Source organism: Bactrocera tryoni, chromosome 5 (genome assembly GCF_016617805.1).
Source record: "Bactrocera tryoni isolate S06 chromosome 5, CSIRO_BtryS06_freeze2, whole genome shotgun sequence".
Classification (NCBI taxonomy): domain Eukaryota; kingdom Metazoa; phylum Arthropoda; class Insecta; order Diptera; family Tephritidae; genus Bactrocera; species Bactrocera tryoni.
The window spans coordinates 81,570,077-81,584,896 of record NC_052503.1 but is presented as its reverse complement, the minus strand read 5'-3'; the positions used below and the strand labels follow the sequence as shown (position 1 = coordinate 81,584,896).

The 14,820-nt window shown below is 36.8% G+C and overlaps 2 protein-coding genes across 6 annotated transcripts; one reads left to right on the top strand and one right to left on the bottom strand.

Annotated features, from left to right (window-relative positions):
- Nucleotides 1-1,440: 1,440 nt before the first annotated feature.
- LOC120778433 lies at nucleotides 1,441-4,236 on the bottom strand. Its single transcript, XM_040110215.1, has 3 exons — nucleotides 4,197-4,236; nucleotides 2,307-2,380; nucleotides 1,441-2,130 (listed from the first exon to the last, which is right to left on the bottom strand). Exons 1-3 carry the CDS (start codon nucleotides 4,234-4,236, stop codon nucleotides 1,441-1,443), a joined length of 804 nt encoding a protein of 267 aa, XP_039966149.1.
- Nucleotides 4,237-4,277: 41 nt separating this feature from the next.
- On the top strand, nucleotides 4,278-14,591 carry LOC120776418. Of its 5 annotated transcripts, none has more exons than XM_040107054.1 (14): nucleotides 4,279-4,427; nucleotides 4,624-4,775; nucleotides 4,881-5,143; nucleotides 5,224-8,937; nucleotides 9,007-9,177; nucleotides 9,249-9,419; nucleotides 9,513-9,848; nucleotides 9,921-10,088; nucleotides 10,158-10,331; nucleotides 10,420-10,857; nucleotides 11,418-11,916; nucleotides 12,799-14,042; nucleotides 14,122-14,366; nucleotides 14,433-14,591. In XM_040107054.1, exons 2-13 carry the CDS (start codon nucleotides 4,769-4,771, stop codon nucleotides 14,353-14,355), a joined length of 7,419 nt encoding a protein of 2,472 aa, XP_039962988.1. In that variant the 5' UTR covers nucleotides 4,279-4,427; nucleotides 4,624-4,768; the 3' UTR covers nucleotides 14,356-14,366; nucleotides 14,433-14,591. The 5 variants fall into 5 exon arrangements, with proteins under 5 accessions (XP_039962986.1, XP_039962988.1, XP_039962987.1 ...); XM_040107053.1 differs by having other exon boundaries at nucleotides 12,046-14,042; XM_040107052.1 differs by having other exon boundaries at nucleotides 4,278-4,427; nucleotides 11,418-14,042.
- Nucleotides 14,592-14,820: the final 229 nt, after the last annotated feature.

The following is a 14,820-nucleotide window of genomic DNA, read 5'->3' as shown; positions in this document are numbered from 1 at the left end:
TGCTATACTCATATCAAAACATTAAATGATACACTGCTACATCGTTTCTTACTGAAATCTTGATATAAATTTGCGATATAACGTCTTACATATTCATTCAAATATAAAAGAATATGTTGGCGTATATGTATGTATATGTTTCCTTATAAGTCATATGTATCAGTAAATACGTACATAAGTACATACATATGTATTTTTTTACTTATAAAATTTAGCAAAGAATATGTTGGGAATATAGCAACAAATTATAATACTCCCCATAGGGGAAGTTACATAGCATTAATACATATTCATAAGCTACGTCGTAACTATAAATCGTATGAGGTTGAGGGCGTGTTTAACATCTGGTCGTTTGATAGTTCGTATCCCACTTGTGGTGTCTAGAATAATAAAAAAAAGTCAAGTCAAAGTTCTGTCTACAGTTCCATGAATATTCGTTTGAAGTGAAGTAGCTGATTCGTTGCCATATACACATCTAGGTCCTTCTTTTGATGGATAAAATCAAAATGTATATTTAAGGTAAAAATAGCTCGGCCAAAAAACATCATAGGAACATTTTTTTTTCAAATAACTGTATGTAAGAGAATGCATGTATTTAAGAGTATGCGTGTATGTGCTGAGTAATTTAAAACAATCAAGTATTGTTCACAAATAATCTGATAGTAGCGATAAATTTACAATCAAAACTACATATTTGCAAATGATTACTTTTCCATATATTGCTGATATTGGGATGTTGTGTACGTGCTTTTAATAGTGGACAAAAACGCAAAATATCAATATACTCAGAACTTCGTACTAATATTTCATGGTTTAGTTGCTCCACGTATTGCTAGATCATTTTATTGTATTCCAATCGGCGTTATATGGAATGCAGACATAGATGATGTCCGAACTTGTCTACATACATTCTGTATAAGGACTTTATTATACACAAGAGAACCTTTTCGCAGTGTGAGGCTATTTTCTACTATTTTTAAAAGCACTTGTAAGCCTTTAAATCAAGTCTTCTTAAGCATTTAATCACATTTTTTGATTTATCGATTTCGTTCTTTCATCTAATTCTTGGGCAACACAATGCTAATTTAACCACAAATTTTGTAACCTGATGATTCACTTTATACTATCTGTGAGTGCTCCAGAGTGGTCAAAAAATGGAGTAGGAGATCAGGGGCAACATGTGAGGATCATGAATCCGGATATTGCTTCGTTCTACTTACGTTTTATTTATGACCCCAATTAAGGTCGGATACCCATATCACACTTTACACGCACACTGAACGGTTTTAATTATATCGATACACATGCATTACCCAAAATATCAAGGACTCAGCTTATGTTACATCTACATAGATAAAGATGAAGAAGAATATTTATTAATATGCATTTATAGACAAGAAAAAAATGAATGCAGGGGCTCAAACATATTTAGGAATAATCTTATTTGCAGTAACGATCACAGGCCATTACTTCCGAGTTCCAGAAAAGACCGTTCCCACAGATTTGTACCGTTGCAAAGGCATCGCATTGTATAAATTTATGACAGTCAAAAGGATGTCTCACGTAATCAACTCCGGGGGTATTGCATAAAGGTAAGAAATTGGTGGTATCAGTGTCGTATTCCGGATTATATGAAGGTGGCTCTCGATCCCCTTGTGCTGCTGTTGGAGGAGTTGCAGCAGTTGCTATGGAATTATCAATATATGGAGGAAGTGTCCATATCTGTGGCGAATTTTTGCAGTCCCCATTTTGTAGTAAATCGCATCGCTCTAGCAAAGAATTCCAATACATGTAAGAAGGACAACGCATTGGAATGCATTTATAGAACTTGTTGCAGTCTGCCGAGTCTGATGTAAAAAAGAATTTTTCCAATGTGGGATATGCACTGATGTCGGTTGGATTCGTTGGATATATCGAATCAGGAATGCTAGTGGAACATTTTGTAACTGAGGGAAAATCACAGCGATATGTCAAAATATTCCATTGAAGCCCATTTTCGCATAACATTGCGTAAGCATACCTATTTTTGCAAGTATAATACTTTCTGCAGTTGGTGGGGTGGGGCAATTGTACAGGATGCATTGGATCGTCAATCAATGGGCAATCGGGATGTTTTATCGGTTGTTCAACCTGAAATCCGATACAAAGTTATTATTTAAATTTTGAACTAAATCTTTTTAACCATATATTATAAAATCGGGAGTTTAACCAACCACCTGACATCAACTAAGTTTATTTTTCTTCTTTCGATTACATACATACATATGTACAAATATAATTAGGAATTAATTTACATTCATACTTACCATTTCATTAAGAGCAACAGTTAATCCGATCCATAACACAAAAAACGCCAGCAGCTGCATGTTTAACTGAAACACTGTACAAAATAATATTTTCTTGACCGTATTTTAACAAATTTGCCAATTGCCTTAATGTTCTTTGGTGTCGTCGCAAGTACTACTAATGATTATCTTATAATCTTCTGCATTTATATAAATGTGGTTGGCATTTTAAATGGAAGGGTTCGATAATATTTCTTATGCTATGTAAACACATACTTCAGTTTTGTTTAACCAATGTAGGGAATGCTTTGTGAAATATTTGTAACTGATAAACGATGAGGATAACCTTGAAGTATATAAATAATGTTGTTGCCTTCCACTCGTATATATCTATGTATTGTATTCTAAGAAAATGCTTCAAAGATCAGGAATCGTCTATTTGTCATAGCTGTTACAAACGAATCCGATATTTGAAATAGGAATTTCAGATCTTTAAATCTGAAGCAAACGAGTTAGAACGTTATTTAATATTGACATTGACTCGCATATTTTTTAGCATTGAAGATTTTGCTACAACATCATCGGTGCTCTCTATATGTATATGCAACATCAAAATTAAAAGAATTAAGACAGAGGATTATGTGTGCGTTGTCAGAAGCAAATATTGAGTTCTTTGATAAAAAGATTTAATACAATTAATTAATTATTTAAGCTTTAAAAAATTAAAATGTTAAACAAATATAAAACGGCTTGCGAAAAATACTACTTTCCTCGCTTTGCGTGACAATTCATATTTTAACCACGAAGCGAAGAAAACAAAGGCTATGTCAGAATGAACACTTTGCTTTCAAAATCTGAACCCTCTAATAAAAATGACGACTGTTGCTGGGAGAAGCGTAAAAAGATGAGAGCTTTCCTACATTTAACTTCCCCTTGCTTAGTTTCGCTTCGATGTGAAAGTACTCACATAAGCGCATCGAGCTTTTCTGTCAAATGACTGACGCAAAGCGAAATAAGAGTTCTATGTGAATCAGTCATAAAAATCGATACCGACGTCAAATATGTTGGCTGATACCGGTTCACATCGGTGGGAGTCAAAACATTATATCCAAAACAAACGCTCAAAGATATAAAGCTTATTTGACAAAAAAACGATTCAATATTATTATTTGCCAGTATTAAATGAACACTGTTATGATACCTTTGTGAAAAATTGCTCTCGGGATCCAAAAGCTATTTTCCATACACATCGCCTAAAATTATGCATAATAATATCTTTCGATATAAAATTCAACCGAAAGCCAGTTGTTTCGTTCATTACTTTTATCTCGAATCTAAAAAAAATGTCTCTTCCCAAACCTGACTTTTAACATTTTGCTTCCCAAATATCAGAGAACTTTCAGATTTTATGGAAAATCATGTTTTTAATCGACGTATCTAATGCATTGTGTACGCGTAACTACAACTTGGTGCATCGTGGTGTCAAATTCCGAAATAATATTATTGTATTAATTTAGTAGAGTCAATTTTAAACATTATAACGTATTTGAAGTATGTAAAGCAAAGATAGAAGCAACTATTTAGCCCATTTTGGATGTACTATACATAATTAGGCATACTTGTAGTGTTTTTGCCAAATATCTTTAAGAAATGTGTTTGTAAAAGGATATTATTAGTTTTAATATGTTCGATCTGATTTGATTTTTTTACTCATCAATTGTTATTGAAATATTATTATCTCATACTAAATTAAAAATAAAATTATATATGTACATGTATTTTTACGTCCTCCCTTCTTAGACCACTTTTATCGGTCTAAAACCCTCTTCAATCATCCTTCATAAAGTCATAACATAATCTAGTACAATACTTTCCTTATAGAAAGATCAGAGGTGAAATTCGTCGCTTTACCTTTGCGGCTAATCGCGAACTCATCCCGAATTTGCAACATGTTTTGCAGGATCACCTTCGATTATCACACATCTCTATTTTTGTCTTGCAGTCAATAGTTACAAATAAGTAGTTGAAGGTGTCAATGTCAATAGCAAACGTGCATGAGAATAATTCATTCATAATCACATCATGATAACGCTATCGATGCAATCAATGGCAGTGAAGTAAAAACATCAATAACTTATAAAGGTGTGGCCTATTACGTTGGTATTCTTCCTGATGCTCTCTTAATTTCTCTGAAAAATGCTAAAAAACTTAAAAATCAATTAAGAAACATTTGTAGGAACATGATCTAGAATTAGATAAAATTTAAACAAGTAAAATTACTGTAGTAACAAGTTGTAAATAAATTGTATTGAAGTGTCAATTCATAAACGAAATTTAGGTATAAAATGGTCTAAAATTTAATAAAACGACGACAGAGTCTTATTTAAGCAAGTGACTCGGATCTATTGTTATAAGTACTTTTAAAAACTAGTCAGAGGACATTTAAAAATTGCAACTAAAAAATTTCACCAACTACACATAGAATGAACGGTAAGTCAAACTACAGTTCCTTAAGTTTACTATAAATTGTTAATATGAATATTCACATGTATTAATACAATACTAATAACAAATAAACAAATTTTAATTTCGTAGTTACTCTTACCGCTGTGGTTTTATTGACCACAGCTGCACTTTGTTGTGCAGCTGATGCAGAGTGTAAGTACCGTAAGACTCGTAAGTTGGTACTTCACTGGCCGGATCCTACTGATTGCACTCGCTACTATCGTTGTACGAATAGGAGTGTAAAGAGAGAAGTGGTTTGCGCCGAAGGCAAGGTATATAATTCGAAGACAGGAAAATGCTCAAATTACATCGAGGGTCTTTGCAAATTGACACTAGCCATGCCTTTAGATGCGGTAAGTTTTTCAAAATTTCCTCTTTTAAATAAAACTAGAATCACACCGTCCTTAACCTGCACTTTTAAATACATTTTTAGATTATCAACGTATGTGCTAATGAAACCTCTGGTGTTTATCTTGATCAACCTGGATACTGTCGTAATTTCTATATTTGCAATCAAAATCAAGCTTATCCTCAAGTTTGCGATGCTGGAAGTCGCTTCAATTCTACGACTAGAACATGCATACCAGACACTGACTCTGAATGTTGGCAAAATAAGTGTATTGGTGAAAATAATGGCACCTATTTGCCCAATGAATCTTCTTGTTCTTCATTTTATGTATGTGCTGCTGGCGAAACAATCGAACAAGAATGCGGTAGTGGCAGCTATTTTAATAGTTCCAAAAGGATTTGTTTGCCTGATCCAGATGGACAGTTTTGTTGGGAGAACTTATGTGTAGGCAAAAAAGATGGAGAGTTTGTGCAAGATGTAAAAGATTGCTACAGTTATTACATCTGTGTTTCCGCAAAACCAATCCAGCAATATTGTCCAGAAGGCAGCTATTTCAATTCGACTGAAAACAGTTGCTTACCAGGCGAGTGTTCACCAGTTACAACCGAGTGTCCCACTACTGAGACAACAGAATCAACGACTGAATGCATTAGCGAAAGCACTGAATCCACGCCATCAACAGAATGTACTGAAGTTACAACATCTGCTACTGAGACAACAGAATCAACGACGGAATGCCTTAGTGAAAGTACTGAATCCGCGCCATCAACAGAATGTACTGAAGTTACGACACCTGCTACGGAAGCAACTTGCGATTGTCCTGGTGGTTATAAGGAAGGTGAATTGATACCGTTCCCAAACTACCCCGAGAATTGTGATAAATATTATGAATGTTCGAATGGTAAACTTGAGGAGAAGGAATGCGGTGAAGGAAATGGCTTCAATAGCACCTTAGGTGTTTGTGAACCCGATGTTGACCATATCTGTTGGCCAGTCGGGACTACTGAATGTTCCGAAGTTACCACATCTGCTACGGAAGCAACTTGCGATTGTCCTGGTGATTATAAGGAAGGTGAATTGATACCGTTCCCAAACTACCCCGAGAATTGTGATAAATATTATGAATGTTCGAATGGTAAACTTGAGGAGAAGGAATGCGGTGAAGGAAATAGCTTCAATAGTACCTTAGGTGTTTGTGAACCCGATGTTGACCATATCTGTTGGCCAGTCGTGACTACTGAATGTTCCGAAGTTACCACATCTGCTACGGAAGCAACTTGCGATTGCCCTGGTGGTTATAAGGAAGGTGAATTGATACCGTTCCCAAACTACCCCGAGAATTGTGATAAATATTATGAATGTTCGAATGGTAAACTTGAGGAGAAGGAATGCGGTGAAGGAAATAGCTTCAATAGTACCTTAGGTGTTTGTGAACCCGATGTTGACCATATCTGTTGGCCAGTCGTGACTACTGAATGTTCCGAAGTTACCACATCTGCTACGGAAGCAACTTGCGATTGTCCTGGTGGTTATAAGGAAGGTGAATTGATACCGTTCCCAAACTACCCCGAAAATTGTGATAAATATTATGAATGCTCAGACGGAAAACTGGTGGAGAAGGAATGCGGTGAAGGAAATAGCTTCAATAGCACCTTAGGTGTTTGTGAACCCGATGTTGACCATATCTGCTGGCCAGTCGTCACTACTGAATGTTCCGAAGTTACGACACCTGCTACGGTAGCAACTTGCGATTGTCCTGGTGGTTATAAGGAAGGTGAATTGATACCGTTCCCAAACTACCCCGAGAATTGTGATAAATATTATGAATGTTCGAATGGTAAACTTGAGAAGAAGGAATGCGGTGAAGGAAATAGCTTCAATAGTACCTTAGGTGTTTGTGAACCCGATGTTGACCATATCTGTTGGCCAGTCGTGACTACTGAATGTTCCGAAGTTAGCACATCTGCTACGGAAGCAACTTGCGATTGTCCTGGTGGTTGTAAGGAAGGTGAATTGATACCGTTCCCAAACTACCCCGAGAATTGTGATAAATATTATGAATGTTCGAATGGTAAACTTGAGAAGAAGGAATGCGGTGAAGGAAATAGCTTCAATAGTACCTTAGGTGTTTGTGAACCCGATGTTGACCATATCTGTTGGCCAGTCGTGACTACTGAATGTTCCGAAGTTACCACATCTGCTACGGAAGCAACTTGCGATTGTCCTGGTGGTTATAAGGAAGGTGAATTGATACCGTTCCCAAACTACCCCGAAAATTGTGATAAATATTATGAATGCTCAAACGGAAAACTGGTGGAGAAGGAATGCGGTGAAGGAAATCGCTTCAATAGTACCTTTGGTGTTTGTCAACCTGATATCGAAAATGTTTGTTCACGGATAAATTGTGATGCTCGAAACTATAACGTAGTTGGACGAAGAAATAGGCGAAGTGTGGACAGATCTTCGATTGACACATTCGATGCTCCATTGTGTTTGGGTTTATACACCGAGGGTGTGATAATAGGAGATTCTTCAAACTGTCGGAAGTATCAAATTTGTGTTGATGGTGAAATGATATCCGAAGATTGCGGCTTTGGAAATTATTTTAACTCAAATACTTTAACATGTAACATTGATACTCAGCAAGTTTGTATTGGCAATAACGAGAATGCCAATGAATACCTTAGTACCAAAAAGAGTGAACAAATAACTGATATCGTTTCCAGTATTGGGGTAGAAGATTGCAGCTGCCCGGGTGGTTACAAGGAGGGTGAATTGTTACCATTCCCCAACTATCCGGAAAATTGCGATAAATATTACATCTGTACCGACGGTAGGCTTCAAGAACGAGAGTGCGGAAAGGGAAATTATTTTGACAGTCGACTCGGAGTATGTGTACCTGATGTCGATAATAAATGTTGGCCGGCAGAAACGAATTGCACTTGTCCCGGTGGATATAAAGAGGGTGAATTGTTACCATTCCCCAACTATCCGGAAAATTGCGATAAATATTACATCTGTACCGACGGTAGGCTTCAAGAACGGGAGTGCGGAGAGGGAAATTATTTTGACAGTCAACTCGGAGTATGTGTACCTGATGTCGATAATAAATGTTGGCCGGCAGAAACGAATTGCACTTGTCCCGGTGGATATAAAGAGGGTGAATTGTTACCATTCCCCAACTATCCGGAAAATTGCGATAAATATTACATCTGCACCGACGGTAGGCTTCAAGAACGGGAGTGCGGAGAGGGCAATTATTTTGACAGTCATCTCGGAGTATGTGTGCCTGATGTCGATAATACTTGCTGGCCAAATTTATGCTATGGTCAAATTGACGGTACCTATGTACCTGATTCGACAAATTGTACTTCATTTTATCTTTGCCAAGACGGTAAAGGAGAGATATATAACTGTCCACCTGAGAAGTGGTTTAACCCAGTTGATAAAATTTGTATGCCAGACTTTAACGCAACGTGCATAAATCCTTGTAAAGATACAACAGGAATTACATTCTTACCCAATCCCGATTGTTCTAAGTATTTTCTTTGTAATGACTGCAAACCATATGTTGAGACATGTCCCGAAGGTGGATTTGATATAACCTTGAATAAATGTCATGCAGATGCTGTTTGTGAAGCTACTTTGTGTGTAGGTAAAAGTGATGGAACAACATACCCTTTTGTAGGCAACGACACCAAATTCTATTTATGCATGGGCGGCGTAGCTCAGATAAGAGAATGTAAATCCGGACAAGTTTTCAATAAAGATGTGGGAGTTTGCTTGGAAGAGCCTAGCGTAAGTAGAGAAGAGCAATGTTGAGCATTTTTATTTACGTACCCGAAACATTTTCTGCTCGTCTTTCAGTCACAATGTAATCAAACCGAATGCCAGTCCACCAACCCAGAAGATAACGCATTTGCACCCTTAACAAACACTGATAACACCGCATTCTGTTTATGTCGAGGTGATTCAGCGTTCCTACATCACTGTGCAGATAATTACACTTTCCGAGCAGACCTCGGAATATGCTATTCGGTAAGAAAAATGATATGATGATTCTGGTATCTCACATGTTAAATGCTAAATATTTTTGTTTTCATTTTAAGAATGCACCTTGTGATCCGGAGTTATGTGATTCCTTCCCAGAAAATACGCGCTCGCAAAATCGTAACAATTCACATAGTTTCTGTTTATGTGTCAGTAAGCAACAAGTTATTGTTGATTGCCCCAATAATCAAACATACAATGCAGTCACCCAAACTTGCCAAGTGCTTGATGTTAGTGAAATGTGTCATAATATTTAAAAGCCTTTCAATTATTTGTATTAATGGAGAAATATTTTACTATTCTTTTAATTTATGTATATATAGGAAAGATGTTCTTCTACATTTTGCCTTACGGCTCCGGAGTATAGTACTTTCCCAGCATTGAATAATGATACAGATGGTTTCTGCGAATGCGTTAGTTCTGGCACCACATATAAGTTGTGCGGAAACGATAAGAAATACAATGCGGAAAAAGGAATATGTCTTCCAGAAATTGGGGATGATTGCAGTAGTTCACTTTGTTCAGGGAATGCTGGATTGATATATGGTGCTGCCAGTGATCCTCACTCCTTCTGTTACTGTATCAACGATGGATTAGCAATTAAGCAGAATTGCCCAAATTCTGAGATATTCAATGAGACTTTGTTTATATGTCAGGCGGTAAGATCTGATACATAATTTATGCAATAAATTTTATAGTTCATTTTCCATCTCTCCTGGAATGTCTAATAGGTGGGCTGTGATGGCGAAATTTGTTCGACGAATCCATCGGGTCCGTTTCCAGCTTTAAATGAACCATATGCTTTTTGTGTCTGTGGAAGTTCAGATCCAAGCTCAGTAACTAAACACGATTGTGCTAATGGAACTCGTTTCGATCCATACTACTTATTATGTAAAGAGGTATGAATTTGATGTCTAATGATAACCTGTTGGATGACTATTAGTTTATAAAATATCCTTTATGTTTAGGATCCTTGCGACAAGAACTTTTGTTCCAATTCATCCAATAATGGTATCCCATATCCAGCAAATCATTACCAATACGGATATTGCGTGTGTAAGAGTGGAATACCCGAGTTGATTTCTTGTTCTGACGGAAACCTGTTTAATCCTGTTTCCAGACAGTGTGAATCCTCAAGCACTGTAAGTAGTTATTTCGAAATAATTATTCTGTATTTTTTTAGTACAGGAACACGAATACTATATATGCATTTGGTTTTCAATTATCCAGGTGGAGTGCGATGTAGCTCAATGTGCTAATACGACATCAGAATATCCTTTTGCCATTGCAGCTAAAAACGATACACATGGATTTTGTTACTGCTTTTCTTTGACCGAAGTTGAATTCTTCTTGTGTCCAGATAATGCTTTATTTGACCCGATTAGCGAGATTTGTAATATAAGCTGTACAAAGAGTGCGAAATTATTAGAACTAAATCAAGGAATCTCCACCGTGAGCTGCCTGGGTACTTACGGCGAGGGGGAATACGTCCCACATCGTACTAACAATCAACTGTTCTATGTCTGCTATAATGCAAAGCTTCTGGAGGGTGATTGTGGTGCAGGAAATATCTTCGACCAAGATAGTCTAACTTGTCAGCCTTTGGACAAAAGGGTTATGCACCAAAATACAAATATAATGCGCACGGGAGAGATTCCGGAAAATAATGTAAGAACTCTGACGATTTTGAAAAATTACCTAAAAAAATTCCCATACTTCTAAAGTTGTCAATAAGGCTCGCCTCTTTAAAAACATGATTGCTAAATACTAAAATTTAAGAAAATATACTTGAATAATTAATAAAGCACTTATACCTAAAGCTATATTAAATACTAGTATAGAAATTCCGCTTGCTTCATATTCATTAGATCGTTTAACTATACGTACGTATAGTTATCGCTCTAGTAGGTAAATAAAAGTGCTGTTACATAACGGTATTTTAAATTTTGGCAGTTTTATTCCTGAACAATATACAAATATATTTCCTAAAGGAAACAAAATGATGTGAATATGCATAGATAGAAACATGAATTTTGAAAGCAGTGGGATCCTGATTAAAAGGATATGCAAATACAGAAGTAGTGACATTGAATAAATTGAAGCTTTCTTGATGTGTTGTGTGCTGCTGCATTTTAAACTAGAAGCAAATCAATTTTTTCAGAGGCCAGTCTTGTTTTGGGAAATCTTAAAAAGCAGAATTTGTATTAACAAATATTTCTTCACCTTAGAAATGGTGTATTGAAAACGAAAAAAGATCCGTACTATTCAACTGTTCGCAATATGAAGTATGCTTAGATGGTGATTGGACTCGACTGAGCTGTCCTGATAGAAACATTTTCAGTCAAGAAGAGCGTGCGTGTATTGAACTTCGCGATGACATGATCTGCATTCATGGTCGTGTTACAATTTTTCCAAATTGTAGTACTTCAATGGAGTTACATACAGTTCCGGGAAAGGATGCTAACTGCACTCAATACTACCGCTGTAATCATGGTAAATGGCGATTGAAGAATTGTCCGAAACAACATTTTTACTCAAAGCGTTTAAACACTTGCATACCAAGTACACACGACGATGTTTGTACGGCTCAAAATGAACTCAACATTGACAATATGCCGGTACAGGAATTCGATTGTCGCCACATGGAAGTGCGTTATTATGAGTCTAATTGTGCAATGTACCTTATGTGTTTGGACGGTAAATGGTGGCATCATTACTGCCCACTTGGTATGTACTATAACCGTATATATAACTACTGCATGCCCGACTTGGATGGTCTTTGCTTATTTACTGCTAGGCCATCAATTTCTGTATATTCAGAAGAGCAATATTCTAAACAACCATGTACTTTACAAGGTGCCCTTAGACCATCTGCTTTGGCTTGCGATCGCTATTATGTATGCCAAGGAAGTTTTTGGAAATTGAAAATTTGTCCGTCTCAGCATTATTTCAACCTTACCGAAAGTATATGTTTACCCGATATAGAAAATGTTTGCTTGCAACTATATAAACCCACGTGCAGTGAGGGCGAGCGGCGCGAGTTTCCATTTAATTGTACGTCCTATGAGAAATGCATACATGGAGAATGGCAAAAACAAAATTGCAAATTTTCTTTTATGTTTGATAATATTTTACAGCAGTGTGTGCCGAACATAGGAGAGTGTGGTGAGAATGGGTTGAGAAAAGTTTGCGGACCCGGAGTGGTTAAAGCTCACCCGCTGTCTGATAATTGTACACAATTTTATTATTGTCTTGATGGCATTTGGAAAGAGGGTTTTTGCTTAAAAACTCATACCTATTCAAAGGACTTGGGCAAGTGTGTGCCACATGCACCCCTTGATAAATGTCAACCCTTTATTGTGGAACAAAAATTAATGACTGATATGAACTTAGATTCAGGTCAACCAACATTCGAAAATGATATAAATAGTATCTGTCTTGGACGTGAAAATGGCAGTGCTGTAGCACACCCAGAGAGCTGTTTACATTTTTTCGTTTGTATTGGAGAGGTGCCAGTCAAAGAGCAAAAATGTATTCCCGCAGCATTTTTTGATGCTACACTCGGTTATTGTCGTCCTAATAACGGTAGCTGTATAATTCCTCTTGCAGGTGTATGTGCAAATTCCACAGACGGCGGCAATGTTGCACATCCCTACGATTGTCAGGCTTATTATGAATGTTCTACTTTGAATGGGACTGAACTACGCTATTGCGCCGAAGGCGAGTATTATCACAATACTACGGGTGAATGTCATATTGATCGAGGGGAGTGCCGTGCCAAATTTAAAGAGCACAGCAAATGTCAGCATGGAAAAAGTTTATCTCACGAACGTTATTGTAACATTTATTTTGCTTGTGTACGTGGTTTGGCTATACCTGCGGTGTGCCCAGCTGGTAATCACTTTAACTCCACTGTTGGACATTGTGTATTTGATCCTGTAAATAACTGTGAGAATGGTAGCTTATCAGAAATAACATATAACATCAAATCGGAAGACATATGTAAAAATTTAAGTGATGGCAATCACTTGCCTGACATGATAGATTGCACGAAATATTACGTGTGTTTAGCTGGAATGGAATTAAGGAAACAATGTCCGTCGGGTGCATACTTTGATACTGATCAACAGCTTTGTGTACCTGATGATGGTTCCTGCCCATATGTCGTCAAAACAGAATCAAACTTATTGATTGCTCCACCAGAGCCTTCCGTATGTGAAGGAAAGCATGGAGATATGATGCCTGATCTTCTCAACTGTAATGAGTTTTATGTTTGCATTAATGGAAAGTTACGACACGAAAGATGTTATACGAACTATTACTTTAACTCATCGCTACTGCAATGTCAATCGTACACGCAAGCTATTGGCAATACAACAGAAGCTAATGCTGTCAGTGTAGATCCACATCAATTAAAATTAACACAGACACAATGTAAACACAAGCCCTCAAATTATACTGAACTCTGCTTACAAATGCCAAAGGGATCTTCCATTGCAGAACCAGGTGATTGTCGACGGTACGTAAGTTGTAACGACGTCGACGGTCCTGTCTCTCAACGTTGTCGCAATGGTGAGAGCTATGATAGCTTGCTCGGTTTTTGTCGACAGAACGATGGCACATGTTTGCTGGAAAATGGACAACGAGTTGGTGAATGTAATGCTCGACACGGAGTGTTGGTAAGAGACGAAGACAACTGTCAAGCATATTTTGTGTGCATAAATGGCCAGAAAATCCCTGGCAGTTGCAATAAAAACGAATATTTCGATAAAATTCAGACGTCTTGTCTTCCCAATGAGAATAATCAGTGTGACAAAGCTTTAAACCAAGCTTACGCGATGAAAACAGCGGTGGTAAGTAGGAGTATCACAAACAGAAATATCAATATTCTTCACAATAATATTATAAAATATATATTATTCTTGTCTAAAGTCATGCCTTGGTCTCGGGGATTCCATACTTTATCCATATACGCTGGACAACTGCCGTTCGTACTTTCAATGTGTGCAAGGAAAACCAGTTGTACATAAATGTGCCGACGGACTATATTTCAACGCGTCAATAACACGCTGCGTGAAGGATGTGGTAAATTGTACTATGCCAGCAGTGGTAGCAAAGCGAGCGCTTGAAGAAATCCAGCATAAGGAACATGGGAGCTCTACATAGATACTATACATGTACTATATATATGTATATAATACTGTAACGAATATCACTTACTACTAACTTGAATTTTTCCACAGTTATATGATAGCAAGTCAACGTCATGGCAATACTGGCGAACATACATATAATAGCGAAAGTTGCTTGTGATACCAGAGGTCATATTATTTGCAAACTTTCATAAACGAAATTGCGTATGTAACTACATATGTATGTAAAACCTTAATTTTTAGGCATTTTTCAAGCTAAGATAAAAAATTTAAAAACATTTTTACTGACATAATAATAATTACAAGAATACAAAAATTAAATTGTAACAGCTTTCCTTCAGGCCACGCATGTGTCTCATTTAAAACAAAACACGACGCCATTAACAATGACAAATTTTAACGCAATTACATATGTACGTATCCTTGTATCTATCATTTTTAGCAAATAAATATAGGTAAAAGTAATATGTCGTTCAAA

Coding starts and splice junctions, on each gene's coding strand:
- LOC120776418 (XM_040107052.1), top strand. Junction 5,144..5,223: donor TAGCCATGCCTTTAGATGCG/GTAAGTTTTTCA, acceptor ATACATTTTTAG/ATTATCAACGTATGTGCTAA. Junction 14,043..14,121: donor ACGCGATGAAAACAGCGGTG/GTAAGTAGGAGT, acceptor TCTTGTCTAAAG/TCATGCCTTGGTCTCGGGGA.
- LOC120778433 (XM_040110215.1), bottom strand. CDS start 4,236: ATGTTGCAAATTCGGGATGAGTTCGCGATTAGCCGCAAAG. Junction 2,381..4,196: donor GTTCGCGATTAGCCGCAAAG/GTAAAGCGACGA, acceptor TATTTTGTACAG/TGTTTCAGTTAAACATGCAG. Junction 2,131..2,306: donor CTGTTGCTCTTAATGAAATG/GTAAGTATGAAT, acceptor ATCGGATTTCAG/GTTGAACAACCGATAAAACA.